General features: G+C 45.0%; 1 protein-coding gene across 2 annotated transcripts in view; it reads left to right on the top strand.

The window, feature by feature from the left end:
- Positions 1-18,268, top strand: part of LOC138566995 (serine/threonine-protein kinase D3-like) — a 441,766-nt gene that overhangs the window by 406,644 nt on the left and 16,854 nt on the right. For both annotated transcript variants that reach the window (XM_069644794.1, XM_069644795.1), the window contains 2 exons: positions 8,255-8,416; positions 9,089-9,187. In XM_069644794.1, coding sequence (XP_069500895.1) covers positions 8,255-8,416; positions 9,089-9,187 — 261 coding nt within the window. The remainder of the gene's footprint in view (positions 1-8,254; positions 8,417-9,088; positions 9,188-18,268) is intronic.

Here is an 18,268-nt window from a genome sequence, read left to right as displayed (position 1 = left end):
CAAACCACAACAGTTAATAGAAACAGATGGCTCAGCTGTGTAAAACCGCTCAAATATTCCTATCCCCCAAGAACAGAAACGCTCCAGAGGTTCGCATGGAAGGGCTGCTGTGAAGGCTCCCCCAGTGGAACATCCGCCCTGGGGTTGTGGACTGCTTGCGCTGTGGCAAAGCGTACCTAGTCCGGATTGCAAGATCTCACATTCAGTTCCTGAGGCGTCTTTAAGTGTCATCAACACAGCACCATACACTTGTGGTTTCAGTTAGGGTCCCATAGCTGAGCAAGGTGTACACCGGTCTGCAGATAATAGCAGAATGTCAGTCAGCCAGTCTCAGAACCCTCCGTTCTTTTCTCAGGTCCAGACGGCATGCCACACTTATCCATCCATTGCTTGGCCTCACTAGGTTGTTCAAAGAATAAGGATTTGCCTTTATAGATGACCTTGAGCCCAGCTGGGTAAATTAAGATGTATTTGAGTCCCAGCTTGTGAAGCCTCTCTTTAGCTGGAACAAATATATTTCTCTTTTTTTTGTACCAGAGGGATATAGGGCCTCATTCCGAGTCCGGCGGTAAGTAACAGTAATTACCGCCATGGCGTAAATACCATGTACGATGTGGTCGGAAGGCGCTATTTCCACCATATTCCGACTTCGCGTGCACGAGTATTCTGCCATGGCGGTAAACTCCCTTGCGGCATAGCGCAAAAGGTCCCGTCAAACCCCTTACCGCCATAAACCTAGACGTAATTAACACCATCACCTTCGATGGAATACGTAATTAGCGGAGACCGTAATTTACGCTAACCGTAAATTACGGCCACCGTTAAATACCGGAAACGGAAATAACGTCATCACACAGGAACGGGAAGCATCACGGCGGCCATATTTAAAATCACAATCCATTGCAATCCTCTCCATACAGGTCATACAGGACTCCATACAGGACTCAGATCGACCAAATATACAACAGAGAAGATCATCATGCCTAAAGTTCTGAAAAAGGGCGCTGCGCGCATCCGAAAAGAAAAATTCACCCAGGATGAGTTACAGGTCCTGGTCGACACTCTGCATGAACATGCAGATATCGTATTCTGCAGCGACATGCGTAGGCCCACCATCCTCAGAAAGAAGGAGATATGGGAGTTGGTCGCACAGAGGGTGAGCGCCATTGGGAACACCCCCCGCAGCACAACGCATTGCCGCAAACGCTGGGATGACCTCCGTCTCAGGGTGCGGGCCATCATGTCAGCAAACCGTCAGCAGGCCCTGGAGACAGGAGGAGGCCCAGGCTCACCCATTAAAATGATGCCCTGGGAGGAAACATGTGCGGAGATGATGGGCACACAAGCCATCGAAGGTGTGGGCGAAATGGATTGCGGTGATTCCTCATCCGCTGATGCAGGTGAGTGTCATGAGTCCAAACAGTACATGCATCCCTAATGTAATTCACCGCAAAGGGCCGGCCAAAGAGTCACATCATGTTTGCTTCGTAGCCCCCCCCTGCATCCATGTCGTAACAAGTGGGACCCAGGATGATGTCAGGTGCAAGGCTGACACCCATATTGGCCATGCCACACAGAAAGCTGGTCAATGTCACTCACCACAGTACTCCGCCAACATGATTGACCCCGCCAACAGTATGCTTTTACCATCCAAGCCAAGTTCACTCACCGACCAAAATATCACCAAGACGCTGCTCTCCCAATGTGTTACCATAGGCTTGAAGTCATGATGACCCCCAGATCATTGATCATGCTGTCTCTCTCTTGCCCCCCACAGGTAGCGGTCATGAAAGTGAGGAGCAGGAAGGCTCCCGGCCAAGTACCTCCCGGGACAGGGGCAGGGTACAGCGCATACCTGCTGGCAGACATAAGGCCCATACTACACCAACTGCTCCAGCAACCCCCATGGAGGGTACACAACCCCCACCCGAGCACCTGGACATGGCTGCAGTTCCGCCGGAAACATGCCCCACGCTGCACCCTGAGGAATCCAGCATGTCAGGGGAGAATGCTGCCATGTGCCTCCTTAGTGTGCCAGACAGCCCCACATCCTATTCCGTGGTCAACGTGGAGGAGACCAACGTCTACAGCCCTGAGTCACCATCATACAGCCAGGTTGCACACAGCGACTCCGGGTCGAGTGATGGCCCAGGTCTCACAGGCGAAGGGGTAACACCTGTCTCACATCAGCCCACTTCCCCTGCCGAAACACCTGAGAGGCCTGCAGGCCCAATACCGAGCCTGCCAACCACATCCCCCACATCGGCCGCAGAAGCTGTGCACTCCCAGAACCTCACGGCCATGATTGAGGAGTTTCTCCGGGACAACCGGGAATCAGGGTTGGTGCATCACAATGACCTGCAGGCTCTGGGCGAGGTCATCACTACATCCACAAACCGGCTCTGTGAGGTGCTCGGCAGGATTGCTGATGCCCTGGAGGCAGCAACCCCCAGACCTCAGCCCCAGCAGGAGGAACCACCCTCCCAGTGCTCCTCCACGCAGACCAGCCTGGTCTGCAGGTCACAACGCACAATGCGAAAATGATTCCTCATGCTCGGGGCGTGCCCATTGACTATGAAGCCACACACATGTGGCCTATGTAGTATTGATGGGACCATTGTGGGGCTGTTGTGGGGGGAGGATGAGGGGGGTGAGGGTGTGCGTGGGAGTTGGGGGGGTGAGGGTGTGCGTGGGAGTTGGGGGGGAGGGGGGTGAGGGTGGAGGATTATTTGTACATGTTTTCACATGATTATACAATACACAGTTTGGTGTATCCTGGAAAACAGAGTGGACATTGATCATTGTGCATGTGTCTTTTAATGTCTCACAGTGCATGTAGTACATGTATCCCCACACCCAGTGCCCAATGTCCTGTCATCCTCACCCCCTCAGCTGACTTGTGACTCAGAAATATTGGTCAATCAATGCTTGTCGCACGTGACGTCCCTCCTGTGCATCGGCCCCGTGATGCTGTCCTGCCATTCCTTCCTCCTCCTCCTCCTCCTCCTCCTCTGGTGGTAGCAGACCCACGTCAGGGGGCAGTGGCACGTTCCGATGGATGCACATGTTGTGCAGCATTGCACATGCCATGGTGATCTTGGCCACCTTCTCGTGGCTGTAGATGAGGGCCCCACCTGACCGGCTGAGGCAACGAAATCGTGCCTTCAAAAGGCCGAAGGTCTGCTCTATCACCACCCGTGTACGGGTATGAGATCTATTGTAGTCCTCCTGGTGCCTGTTTTGTGGGTTGCGGACCGGGGTCATGAGCCACGGCTTCAATGGGTAGCCAGCATCACCTGCATGAGAGTGGAATGAAGGTAAGTGTTCGTGCAATCATGGTGGAGAATTGGGCTAATCTGACATTGCAGCAGGTGTTCACTGGCCATGCACACATGTCCCAGGATACAGTCACCCCATTACATCGTACAATGGCGTTGACTGTCCCACCCTTATGCATCTCTCTACCCCCCCCTTTACCACCCGGGTGGAGTATGCTGACAGCCTACTCACAGCCCCAATGGACTGCCATGGCCCATTCCGGTTACTCACCAAGCAGCCAGGTACGTCGTTCAGCATGTCGCTCCATGTAGCGTGGTAGTGTAGAGTTGCGCAGGACCAAGGAGTCATGAGTTGATCTGGGGTATCGGGCATTGCATTGTGTGATGGCTTTACTGGCATTACACACCATCTGGACGTTGATGGAGTGATATTGCTTGCGGTTACGATACGGCACCTCCATGGCATGGGGAACCACCAATTCTACGTGGGTGCAGTCGATGGCACCTATGCAATTTGGCATGCCTGCAAGTGCATGGAAGGCAGCTTTGGTATCATATGTCTCCTGGGGAGTCCGGGGGAGGCATATGTAGTCCCTTCTGTGCTTGAGGAGGGCATCGAGCACTTGGTTGAGTATCCGGGAAAATATGGGCTGTGAAATGCCATGCATGTGCCCCACTGTATGCTGGTAGGTCCCTGTGGCAAGGAAGTGGAGCACAGACACTACCTTTAGTAGAGGGGGGATGGCAGTGCTGATTTCTATTAGGCTCACTATGTCGTTATGTATCAGGGCCACTATGGTGGTTATCGTGTCCCGGTCAAGCCGGTACAGGGTGTGTATCTGCTCTGGTGTGAGGTTGAAGGGGGTGGGTCTGATGCGTGGAATTGGGGGCTGACGGCGTGGTAATGGTGGCTGCACCGGTAGGGCATGCTGGGCCTGTCTCTGCCTCCTTCTCCTCCTGTGTATCCTCTGTGGTGGGGGCTGTGGTTGCTGTGGTTGCTGTTGTTGATGTTGTCGTCGTTGCTGCCTTGCAAGCAGGGCCTCCAGCTCCATGAATGCTGCAAGAATTGGTATCATCTTGGTGTGGGAGGGGGTGTGGTGTGTGGGTGTGCTCCTTTTGTGCTGTGCCTGACTCTATGGACTCCACCTGTGCTGATTGGGTGCACCTGTTCCTCTTTCTGGCACTGTTCAGGGTTGTTAACACCTTCTCTGCGATGCCGGTAATTACGCCATGGCGTTAAGGTACTTTGCGCCCTTGTGGAGGCCGTTTTTACCGTGTCCGCTTTACTTGGGATCAGCACTGGTTTACGCCTTAGCGTTATTTCCGACGTGGTGTCTCGGGCGCGCGACACTGGTCCGCTATTTATGCCGCCGTACTTTACGGCGGCGGTAATTACGGTGTGAAGGGTCGGAATAGTCCACGGCGGAAAAGGATGGCGGAATTACTTTACCGCCATCGTTTTTCCATTAGCGCCGGACTCGGAATGAGGCCCATAGTCTGGATAAATCACCAGTAGTGATGATCCACATTTGATCGTACTACCTTCTCTAGAGAACTTGAGTATTGTCTCCCTGTCCCGGAAATTAAGGATCCATGCAATAACGGGGTAAGGAGGTGCGCCAGAGGTGGGTGGTGTGCCTGCGATCTCTGTGCATTCTCAACGGTGAAGCCCTAAGATAACTTTCCAGGACCGATTTCCAGCAGCAGTAGGTTCTCAATGTAGAACGTGGGGTCAGGTCCCTCCTCACCCTCCCAAAATGCAGATATTATTGCAGCGGGACCTGCCCTCTGCATTTTTGGCTCGTTGTTCAAGGATCCTGTTTCTACATACCAGCTCCTCCATCGTAGCCTTCAGCATCTCTGTGTCAGTCTTCATTGTCAAGATTGGCTACTCATTAGCCGCCACTCGGGAGCATAACGACCGCACATACTTTCGCAAGAGGTTCACATCTATCTTGACCTCATCAATTTTGTATTCAATGGAGGTGTGCAGCACCGCAACTGCCACCAGCACTTTGTCTTCCTGGTCGTGCGGGCGAGGGGCATTGGTCTGCGGGCTATCTTTCTGATGGGGATCTTTCTGGGAACCCTTAGGCCCAAACGAGTCCATGATGGTCTTCCTCGGATTCCCTTTCACCTTAGTTTCCGCTATATTGAGCATACGGTGGCACTTGAAAATTGCCGAGCAAGCAGGGGCAGTCAATGCAAGTTCTCTGCAATCCCCCAGAACTGTCAGCAAAGCCACTCAGCAGGTTACTGACCAACAAAAGGCATTCCCAGTTATTGCATCCAAGTGCTAGTGTAGGGCCTCATGAGGTATAGCTACCTCAGCAGAGTATAAGGATTAGGCTCAGAGGCATCAAAGAACTCACGCAGATGAGTACAGCAAGAGGTACAGAAGACAGTACCGACTGCCACTGGGAGGATTACGGCAGCATCCCGTTGCACCAGGCAAGCTGCTCAATGGTAGGATAGCACAGTAGAGAAGAGATGGCTGCTGGGCAAAAGGATCAAATCACTTCCTTTACAGTTGTAGCTGAATACCCGACTGAAGTGTCCATATCCAAGAATACCCACCCTGTCAGGGGCAGGCATGAGAAATCCCAGAATTCAGGCCATAACACGAGCCAGTTCAGCCCAGTCAGTCCAGTGGAGCGCCGCAAGTCTAGCAGCCAGGGTGGTCCACCCTCCGCTCCACAAGCCTTAGTTGGGAGCGCAGCACATGCAATGCAGACCCACTTCACCCCCAGGGCTGCAATCAGCATGCATTGAATCCCCCTCTGATGAAATGGCTGCAGGAGTGAGGTTCGTGGCCACGTTCAGACGCCACCAAGCAGTTCTCAATGTCATCAACGGCATCTCCGGGTCCCAAGCTCCACAGGATCTCTTTTGTCTATGGCACAGCGCAGATGAATTTACGGGCGAGCACTATATGAGTCTGTCCAAGGTCTTAAAGGCCGAGGGCCGCCACTCAGCCCAGCTGTCCAGCAACACGCCTAACGCACACTCAGCAGCTGTTCGTCTGGGAGACACCACCACGACAAGCATGGAGGTCAGCCCACTCCACCGACATGTGCCCACCCAGGGTGCCAGGACATCTGTGCCTCAGCGCAAGCCCCTGCATCAGGATCAGCCGCGCTTTCACAGCAAAGTCATCTGAATGCCAGCGTATGCCGCCATCTTGGCCGTGGCTCCAAACTGCGGTAAATAACGGCCATACGGTTAAAGCAATCCTCTCAGCAGTCGGCGGGGTCATGCAGCAGACCCTCCAACACCACTTCTCCAAAAATCAGCTGCCGTATGTAGGTGCAGAGGATTATTGCAGGATCTTCTTCTGGAGCACCGGTAGGTAACTCCTCACTCCATCGTGGAAAGCTACGCCTCAAAAAATACTTCAAAGGGTAATGCGACCGGGTACTCATTAGTGATCACTAACTTTGTGACACAGGTAAGTGGGTGATTTGTTTTACATACTGTTATTTAGAAAGGATTGTTGGCATTCCAGATTTATGTGAATGCGATCAGCCATTGACATATATCGGCAGAGTGTGTTTCATTGGGGAGTGAGCTGGAAGTTACTAGGAGGCTGATGCAATTGCAGTTCCACTTTAGACAATTGAGAACTTAATAGTGTTGCCAGGAACTCTTTATGCCCCTCTATAGAAGGGAGCCCAATTGTTACGTGAGACGACTTGAAAGCAGACATGGAGGAACCCAGGGATGGCAAAATGTTGAGTGCTACTGAAGGACGGACTGGGAAGCTGGAAGTTGAAACAGATATCAACATGGTTTCTTAAACAGCTACAGAACTGGAATGTGGGCTAAGCATTTTCTGTCCTCCAAATTATATCTGAAGGGGCAAAACTAGACCATGGGCTTGTACACCAGAGCTGGTACATCTTCAATACATGCTCTGCCAAGACCACATGCATAGAAGCTCATATCAGACCCCTCTTAGAGAGAGGCAGTCATTCTAGGGAGCACTGAGACACTTTAGGTGAGCTCAGGACAAACTGACCGGGAGCGAGCAAGGACAACAGTTGCACCCTACAGACTGATTTGACCCATTATAATGTGGTAGCTAAGCCTGTCAGCATTTACTCAGGAGATGCCCTCAGCTTTGTGCTTTGACTCTCAATGGAGCGAGAAAAGAGCTGCATTATGTGCTTAGCCATGACTCTGGTAAAAGGTTCACGGTGAGTTTCTTTTGGATGAGGAACTTGGCATGAGTCTAAGAATTGGGGAGACTTTGATACAGCAATGGTATAGTTTCAGGGAGATGTTGTAGGACCTCCAGATGTATAGTTGGTGCTACGTAAAGTAAAGAGAGAAATTAAGAGTGATAAAATGAGTATTACGGTAACAACATCCAAGGCTAGTTGAAAGTACATTTCACAAAGGCTATCAATCAAAGAGAAAATGGTACTAGGCAATTCCCAATATTGGGAGGGGGGGGACGATGAGGAAAGTGCAATCTCGGCATTGTTCAGTCTGCGAATCTCAAATAAAGCACTCATTTTGCATCCCACACCTTTCCGGAAGTAGGTTATTGCATTCTGGTGTTGATTTGAGGTGTAGGAGGTAAACATCTAATCTACTGGGTCCCATCTTTACCTCGTTTAACAATTTAGATGTTTGTGGACGGAGGTCATGGACTAATTACGTTTTTGTTGGATATTTAGATGTCGTTGCAGGAGTTATGGAGTGGTTCATATGCATGAATGCCCAAGGACTTAGCTCTGCAGAGTGTGGTGTTTTATGTTCTAGCACTGAATAATGCTTTCAGTAGTGATGTTTAATATTGTCATATTATGTTCTCAGCATAGCATCACATCACAATTGAGAGCAGTCCTGTCCTCATGGTGATGATGGGGGATGGGTCACTCTCTATCTTCCTTGACAAACAAGCAATCAAGCTTCTCTTTCAGATCCATGTTTGCTTACAATGTGTGTATTTCCCCCTCCTCTTCTTGCAGGCCCTGCGCTACCCAGGAGTGGTGAATCTGGAAGCCATGTTTGAGACGCCAGACCGTGTGTTTGTTATCATGGAGAAGCTGCATGGTGACATGCTTGAGATGATCTTGTCCAGCGAAAAGGGGCGACTGCCTGAGCGGGTCACGAAATTCATCACCACACAGGTGGGGTTTTCTTTCTCTGTGGTATTTGGGGTGTTAAATCAACTTTCTGACTAGGCTGGTGCATGCTGTTAAAAATATGCAGGCTTCTTTTTATCGATTCAACAGTGACCTCTTTAGACAAGAACATGTTGTTAGCTAATAACATAGAAGTGTATATGAAGAACCACGTTATAGTCAAGGGCAACTTTTGTCTGAGCATCCCTGTTCTGTGTAGGCCTACCCTCAATGTACTAATTGCTGTTTGAGGTCATTCAAACCCAAGAACAATCACGACATTGCTAATTAACATCTTCAGTGCTAACCTGGATCAATGGTTGTCCCCAAAGCTGTGCCCTGGAGTGAGTTATATCACATGTGGGTGCTGTTTAAATCACCAAGAAAATAAGATTTGAAAAAGTGGGAAGTCAGAAATTTGTACACTGCATACTTACTGCCAGACTTCTTCTCAGCAGTATTTGTACTGGAGGTTTCACCTGGAACTCTTGTAAATGAATGTCAAGTTGTCTTCCGGTGAACATCTTTGATTTAAGCGTTTACAAGGAATGCTAGGGTGGTCTGCATCAGGTTTGATGCAATGCTGGAGAAAGGCGGTGGGTGTCCCTCCTTAGAGGAAGATTGTAGCGCAGCCACTAACCTTGCACTTTGCAATTCTGTCTTGCTTCCCTGACTTAGATACTAGTGGCTCTCCGACACCTGCACTTAATGAACATTGCACACTGTGATCTGAAGCCAGAGAACGTCCTGCTGTCCTCGGATGATGCCTTCCCACAGGTATGCATGGATATTACCGGACCTTAAGCTCTTGTGTTTCTTCCACTGGGTTCAAGATATGGATCATCAGCTTGGGTAGACTTTGCTTTCACCAGCATTGCTCCATCCTAAAGGCTCAAGACATGGGCTGTGGTGTGTGATAGATTGAGAATATCGTGTTCCCTCTCATATCACTCTACTCAGAGTGCTTTATTTATCTATTATAGAGTTTGGGTGAGGGCTACATGTCTCCTATCCAGCTATTTCAGAGCACTTCAAAAATTGCCTCCCCCTCCAGTTTAGTCAAAAGAACGCTGGGGCACTTTCAGTAGGCACTTCTACTATCCCTTCTGGAAAAACCTGATTGTCCCTTGTGTGCACCACTGTCACTAGACAGCGTTGATATGATGCCTGTCTAAAAGTCATAGTGAGAGAGAAAAATCCTATTTTTCACTTTGTCTTAAAAAAACATCCATTTATACATAGTAGTATTAGTGCCAGTGTTACTACCCCAAAGCGACCCATATTCTGGGGGTGTATGATATATTCATACCACTCTAAAGAAATTACTGAGAATAATACATTCAAATGGGGATGTTTCTATTTAATAGACCCTCACTTGAATATATAGCCGTCGCTACACCATAGTTTGGTCATACAAATGATGTTATTGCAAACCTTTATGGTTTATTTATTTTGGGTATCTGTGCATAGTGGAAAAAAGGCGTCCTTTCATCGACACCCATTTTTACAAAATGGTGTTTTGGTGCAGCATTTTTGCCCAAAAAAATGTTTTGACATTTTTTCAGGGGGTGGCCAAGGACATATAAAGGGTTGGGGATGGTTGGGAATAAAAAAATAGGTTAATGATGGGGGGCTTGGGGTGAATCCTCCCAAAAATAATTAAAAACAAATTTCTAAATGTTTTTTCAGCAGAAATACTGCAGCAAAACACCCATTGTAAAAACGGGTGTCGATGAAATGACATAGAACCGGAAAAAAGATATCCCGTTCTAGTACGGTTGAGCTGTTTCAGCAACTTCTGTAATTAGTGATGCATTCATCCGAACCACCGTAAAGGTTCATTAGATAATTCAGGGTCCTTGGAGACCATCCTTCGCTCAACCTTTCTTGTGTTTGGCCATGTACCTCAAGACCAAAAAGAGGGACTCCTGTTTATTGGTGTGCATCATTTCTTGATACATTTATACAGCGTGGTGGCCAACCATAGTCCAACACCTGCACTAATGAAGGTGAACCCCTATCATTATTACCTTTCTTGGGCATAATTTCATGGTTCCAGGAGGTTTTTCTGGTTATTCAGAGAAAGGTTCCATATGTGCTAATTTCTTCTCTCTCTGTGGATAAAAGAATAAACCATCTTAAGTATATTTTATTCTATAGGTTTGCGTGTTAAAATTCACGCATTACAGATAAGCTTTCTTGTCAGTGATTCTTGGTGTTTATTTGTGATTTTTGATGGAGAGTAACTAAGTACTGCTGTCATTTTTTCAATTCCTCCTCTGTTCGTTGTTGATGCTGTAGTAAGGTAATGTCACACAGGATATTAAATGCCTTTTTGGCTGCTTGTTTTAATTGCCTTCTGGGATACCCTCTTGATGCTAGACGCTTTCTCAGGTTCTGTGCCTGATGTTTGTATTCATGTGTTTCCGAACAGGTGCATCTATATCTGAGAAATTGCCCAAACAGTAAATTATCACGTAGAGCTTTTGGATGGTAACTATTATACATTAGTAGGGCATTTCTGTCATTTGCTTTTTGAAATACCGAAGTAGACAACCCATTGGTTTGTGCAGTGTAGATTTAAAAAGTGAATTTGTGTTATTTGGGAATTGCATTTAAATTAAGAATGGGGCTTGTTCAATGATACAGAGACAGAACCGTTCTAATTGGATCTCATTACTGTTAAAGATCACAAATACGTCATTGGTGTATCTCATTCAGACTTGTAATGCTTCTTCATAGGGGTTCAAGTTTGCGTATATATGTTGTTCTTCGAATTCTGCCACATATAAATTTGCTAAACCTGGTGCAAATATCACCCCCATTGCTGTCCCTGAGATCTCTTTATAAAAATCTTTTTTAAATAGAAATTTAGTGAGCACGATCTCAGCTAGTTGCATAATGAAGAAGGTTGGTACAGTTCGGTTAGTCTCTCGTTTTTGCAGTCTTTTTTCAATTAAGTGTAAATTTGCCTCTTGTGGGATTTTTGTATAAAGTGGTTCAATGTCTCGTGTCACTAACATTTGGTTATTCTGGTTATAGGACAGAGTTTTCACTAGGTTTAGCATCGTAGTTGAATATTTTATGTAACACCGCATTTTTTGCATCTGATATTGTTGAAAACAGCCCACATATTAGGGCAATGGCTCTAAGTCTGAGCCTATGCCCGAGACTATCGGGCAACCAGGTGGAGGTCTACTTCCTTTGTGGGAAGAATGACAGGAAAAAGCCCTCTATTGTGATGTAATAGTGTGGTTTTAAGGGTGGTTCCTTGTATGGAGGGATCATTGAACTAAAATCCACCCTCTTTGTGTGATCACATGCTTTCTGTAGGGTCAGTTGAGAGAATAGTCACCTAGAAAGGTGTTCAACCAGTTCTTCTGAACCTTTTATGACATAATCCGCCCTACGCAGTGTGGGCTGTTAATATCAGCTCTATTTTACCAGAGTTTAGGGGGTTTGCCCAACAAGTGATTTTATTTAACTGGTGCATTTCGCAGAACAGTTTTAATAATATGTTGACCTAAATATCACAGGCTATACAAACAGTCAGTTCTGATGAGAACTCATGAAACATTACAACACTTGGGGGGTTTGCGACAGATCCCAACACCATAATATTTATCCAGTAGCAAATTATCCACATTGCTTTTAGTCATTTGAGCCTCTAATAGTAAACACTGACTGGATGCAACACAGACAAGTTATCCTGTCACATCACCAGATGTGCCTGATGCAGTGTGCCTCTACCTCATGAGGAAAAAATAGCAATCAGTAGATATTAGGCTAGTTCTCAATACCTTGACCTTTGGAAAATACAATGCCCATTGCTGTCCCATGTCCATTTAAAAGCTGGAAATTAGAGTCCAGGATATAATACACCATTAGATTTCTACTAGCATGGGCCACAGAGCTGCCATCATATTCCAGGGTTCCTATATGTATCTACATACTTCTCAACTATTCTAGTGTGGCTTGATTTAGTTAATTCACCCATTTTCTGACCCGAATTCTTCCTCCTTGCTTAGATGCCTTTTCTCTCTTTGCCTATGTAGCTATAATTCCACACCATCTTAAGTCTGTCTGATCTTGGGCTAACACTAACTCCCGTCCCCCGCCCCTGGGGTGACCCATTCAAGTGGTGAAAAGCACTGCTTTATATAACTACCAGTCTTTCTAGAACAAACAACGGACTTGTTCACCAAATTACAGACACTACAAATAGCGATAGCATGGGAGTGGTATATGTGAATGAATCACAGACCAGTTTCCAAACTTGAGGGAGGTAAGAGGTGGAGAATACAACAGTGCTATTACATCTCACCTACCATATCATGGTGATATGATATGATATGATATGATATGATATGATATGATATGATATGATATGATATGGCATTTATAACGCACCTTTAAAGAAGTGTTTCAGTGCAGCAGTGGGCAGCCAATGCCACTGCAGAACTTTGACAGGACACACGCTGTGGCTGCACCAGACATGGTATGAACACAGTTATAGAGCCTTCTGTTTCCTCCAACATCTGCTCATCTTGGGATGCTCTGAAGGATGACACAGATAAAAAGCTGTTAATAAGATGTTCTTGAGGCATGTATGTTTGGCGGAAGTTCTGGAAAGTTTCGTCAGACATTAAGACTTTAATGCTTTTGGAATACATTAAGTAATCCGTGTCTCAGCCCCCGAAGTCCTACACATAAGCAACAGGTTCTATTGGTGGGTTTGAGAGTAGGAGCATTTTCAGAACATTGGAGGCATCCACATAGGTAATAACCCTCAACAATGACTGAAATCTTTTTCGTGTTTGTAATCAACAATTTACTCAAAATATTTACCTGACTTCAATCGTCGGGATCAACCATAGTGTATGTTTTACAGAACAAAAGTCAAATAAAATGAAAAAAGGCAATTTTCACAAAGTGTTTTTCGATATTTGTTAAATCAGCACAAAACATTTTCACAAATAATAGAGCTTGGTGCATTTCGAGAATAGATTCTCTTCTTCAGGAGCAAGATATTATTTCATCTTCAATTTTCCTAGTGCAACCACATTTCTAAAAAATAAATTTCAAACATTCAGATGTTAGTCTGGACCTTGTTCATCTAATTGTTAACTCTAACTTGTCGAGGGAAAGTGTGATCTTTAGTAGTACTTCACCTAAAGTCATTCTACGTGGAGATCGGTGGCGAGATTCAGTGGTAGTTATATTCAGTTCTGGAGGGTTAACCTGTGGAACATGTGTTCACAATATATTAATATTTATACTATCTGATCTTACAGTCCGCTGTTGGGTGGATTATTTATCTTTAAATATAGCTGTTACCTTAGTAATGTCCTCTGGCTCAAATGTGAGTGAAGTCCCTTGTATGGGAATTACCCTCACTAATAGGATGTTTGGCTGTCTTCCTTTAGTTCTATTAGATAACTGGCATCTCCTAAAACGGATGTTTAGTATTTAGAATCTTCTGGTATTTATAATTCTGATCACTTGCTCATAATTTGGAGTCTCTAGTTAATACTCTAATTGATACTCACCAATATACTATGGGGACCGTATTCAAAGCTGTTGTGTAAATGTCAAAGGATTGAGCGTCCTCCTCTCTTAGTTGGATGGTGCAAGTCCTTGTAAAAATGAACGCATAACGTTCCTAAGAATGAGTTGCATATTTTTTAACAACTACTCGTTCTATACTCACCAATGTTCTGTGGTGAGAGTGGAATAACTTCCTAACCGGGTGCAGAGAAAATTAACCTCTCCTTTTGTGTAATGTCGTGTGTCCCTAAGGGCAAACAAACGTGTAGTATTTAGCCGTCTGATCAGCGTTGCAAGAGATCATCCTAATCTGAGCATTCTTACCTGTGTAATCATAAAGCATTTGGATGAACTCATAGTCTGAAGCATCATCACTGCGGTACCCCTGTGTTATGAGCTGTTGCTAAGCTACGGCTTTCTTTTCTAGTCTATGTGCAAACACAGTGTGTTTGTACATTCAAATTGATTAGTCTGCTGGGAATTGAAGTTTAATGCCTGGCTGGAGGCTATCACTGGCGTAGTGATAATCAATCACTTTGCAATGTCCCACTCCATTAGTCCTGTGTCAACAATGCTTCTATAGTTTTACGGTATAACAAAATGTGTGGCTGACGCTGAGTTAATTCTCTACTTCCACATTTCTACCATTCCAAATTAGATTCCAATCAAACATATCGATTTCACATCATGAAATATCGGGCTCTAGTGGTCTTGTGTCTGCACTAATAATTCTATAGTTATCTACTGTGTCTAGACATGTAGCTGACGCTAAATTAAGAGCATCCACATTTCTACCATTCCAAATCAAATAATGCCTTTCTTGTAAATCAATCCTACTACACATAATGATGATAGTCCACATTTCAGACAATATTAAAAGTGGCTCTTATGACTTGATCATGTGGGACCCTCCTAACTGTGCAACTGACAGTGTCGTAGAGATCAGAATTATTCTTGTGACTTGTTCATTTTAGGAACCTCCTTACAGTTAAACAAACAGTATGGTGAAGATCCCATTGTGTGATTGAAATAGATATTCAATAATTCAAAATATCAAATCATTTCTGTAGCTTGTCATTTCCACCCTTACAGACAAAGTTATTCTTATCACAATTACCCCTTTTCTCTTACAGTATAATAGTACTTCAATATTCTGTGTCAACAGATCACATTGTGTAATTAACATAACTCTTCAGGATAAGAACTTCAATACAACAAGATATCAAATCCTCTACATCTTCATTACAAGCTTTTCAATTTAGATGGCATTGTATCTCTTTACAACTTGGAGATGTTTTTGTACGTTAAAAAGGGATTCTCAATGCAACTTGACAGTGTTATGTTCTAATATTAGAGAAAGGATGCTAGGGGGAATTCCTCATTCATTCCTCAGGGTTCCAGTGAGTCCAGCTTGAGGACCCAGAACATTTCTCTTCATGTCATAATGTCCTGCATGTTACCACCACTTGGGGGTCTGGATATTGTTTCTAAAATCACAAATTTTAGTTGAGATATTGAGTGATGTTTTGCCTCAAAGTGTCTGTATACCGATGATGTCTCATTTTTCATCCGTATATTTGACTTTTGTTCTGAGAGTCTCTCTTTCATTTTCCTTGTTGTTTGGCCAACGTAATATTGACCACAAGGACATATAAGTCCATAAATTACAAATTTACTGTTGCATGTTGCAAAGTTGTGTAATTAAATTTTTTGACCAGTGTATGGGTGTCTTATATTGTTAGCTTTTTGTACATTGTTGCAATGACAGCAATGAAGACAAGGGAATGTGCCTTTCTTAGGTTTGTTGACAAAACACTGTTTATTTTTCTCGACTCTTTCGGCTTTGACTAGGGAATCTCACACATTTCTGCCTCTTGTGTATGCCATGAGTGGTGGCTTGGGGAATAATTGACTTAGTTGAGGATCCAAACTGGTAAATTTCCAATTTTTTCACAATATTCTGGATTGCATGCTCTGTTGTGAATTTTTTGTCAAAAAGATCAGCAGCGGATCTTCCTTCATTTTCATCAGAGGAATGAGTAAACTTGACTTGCTCTTTAATTGGCTCTTTGCTGCAGCTTCAATTAAAAAGACTGTCTAGACTTACCTCTTCCAGTAGTATCATATTATTTACTTAACATTCTTTATTCATCCTTCGTTTTATTCTACTCTACTACCTCTTTAGTGTGACATATTATCAGGCTTACCCTAGGCTCGACATAGCATTGTAATTCCCCCAGGACCTTAGTGCTATATACATGCATATAACATAAAATATCCTAACATCTGCCATATTATAATGTAACTTAACGTCGGGGCATATAACTCAAGAGGCTGAATATTAAAACATTAGTGTACACATTGAGTAAATTAAAGTTATTTACCTGCAGACATAGTTCTCCAGAATTAGATTGACTAGTATATGTTATAGATTCTCATGTTTATTGTGTAATCCCTGATGTCGAGGTGGAAACCCCCCAATTAGAAAATAATTCTAATTGTTTTTTTATAACGCACTTAATACCAGAGACCAGTTTCTAAGCACAAGACCGGGATTCAAACCTGTAAAGATATGGATTTAGCCTCATTACACGGTAGGCGGTGAGCCATGGCGCTATTAGCGCCATGGCTCATGCCGGTAAAATACCGGCACCGCCTTGGCGGAAAGGGGATTTATCGCCCCATCCCAAGGTTGGAGGGGCGGTAAATCCCCCTTCCGCCATTGCCCTTCCCCATTCCCATTTCTGCCCCATAGGGCTCAAGGGGAATGGGGAAGGCGCTAATTACGGCACTGCAATTTAGCGGTGCCGTAATTAGCTCCGAGGTCCCTTAGCGGGTTGGTATTTAACGCCTGCAAAAAGCAGGCGTTAAAACTCCAACCCGCTAAGGGACCTCGTAGTAAGGCGGCAGGGATTTACCGGTACCGGTATTTTACCGGTACCGGTAAATCCCTACCGCCTACCGTGTAATGAGGCCCATTGTCTTGTTTCCAATACCGCCTGGCACGCAATATAGATAGCAATACATATGTGACACCTTCATTATGTTTGGCAAACATTATGGCTTTTTTCTTATGGCCTATAGGGCTTATTTGATCTCTGCAACCACCTTTCATACTGTTCTAATGGTTTCACCCCTACACCTCACCTCACACTTCAGATTCTTAGCATGTGATAACCACAATAATGCAATGTCAGGGGCAGTTAGGTGGGTCGGGTGTGACTCTAAAATGTATGAATGATGGAGAACGATACCTGCTGGTAAGTAACTTTGTTTTCTTCAGCATTGGATCTTTTATAGATTTACATGCTTATTTAATATGCCAAAAATAGTGACCAGTAAGTGCGTGGGAGGTTGATCTCAAATTGGCATCACTTAAGCAGGTGCTTTGCAATTACTCAGCCCAGCGCTGCATCTGCTCTGGTGTCTTTGTCCAAACAGTAATGCTTGCAGAAGACCTTCGGAGACTTCCATGTGGCAGTGGATGTTCCTCAATGGAATATTGGCTAGGAATGCTGCTACAGCTGCAGCTTACCTCATATCCCGTTACTACTCTGTCTGGCAGCTGTTTTAGAGTTTATAGCAGTGATTAATGCAATCCACCAGCCACCTTGTGATAGCCGCTTTTCCCGCTGTCTGTCCTTTCAGAGCAGCCTCATAAGCTTGGAATAACTGGCACGTCTTTTTAGAGTCTTTGGTTCTAGCAATATAATACCTAAAGTAGTTCTTAACATCCAGTGAATGAAGACATGTTCCCACTCTAGATTCAGGCGTCTTATAGAAACTGGTAGGTAAACATCTAGAGTTAAATGAAAATCAGGAGACTACTTTGGTGAGGAATCTCTTTGGGGGGAATCTCGGTTGTGCCCCCAGAACCACTTTATCTGGAACACAATTCAAGTATTGATCAGTTGCTGGAAAAGCTTATATTCCGCTTTTCTAGTGGAAGTTGTAGCAGTTAAGAACACAGTCTTCCAAGTTACAAACTGGAGGTCTGTGGAGTTCATGTGCTTAAACTGAGAATGCATGAAATTGAGGAGGACAACTTTTAATTCTCATAGAGGCACTAATGGTTTAAATGGTGGAACTTCTCTGCGCACATCTTTCATAAAATAGGACAGGCGCTTCTTCATTCGTCTTCTTTCTATAAAGGGAGATGGATGGCTGTCTAATACACTCTTACTGACAAATGCTGCCAGCACGGACTCGCTAAATGCAGAAAATAAGGCAAAACCTGGCCTGGTTTATACAGCTGGGTTTATATCCTTCTTCGAGCAGCATACGCAGAATATTTTCCACTGTATAAAGTAA

Source organism: Ambystoma mexicanum, chromosome 2p (assembly GCF_040938575.1).
Source record: "Ambystoma mexicanum isolate Mex_15411 chromosome 2p, UKY_AmexF1_1, whole genome shotgun sequence".
NCBI classification, from domain to species: domain Eukaryota; kingdom Metazoa; phylum Chordata; class Amphibia; order Caudata; family Ambystomatidae; genus Ambystoma; species Ambystoma mexicanum.
Note: the sequence above shows the minus strand (reverse complement) of the source record. Positions and strands in the feature narration are given on the sequence as shown.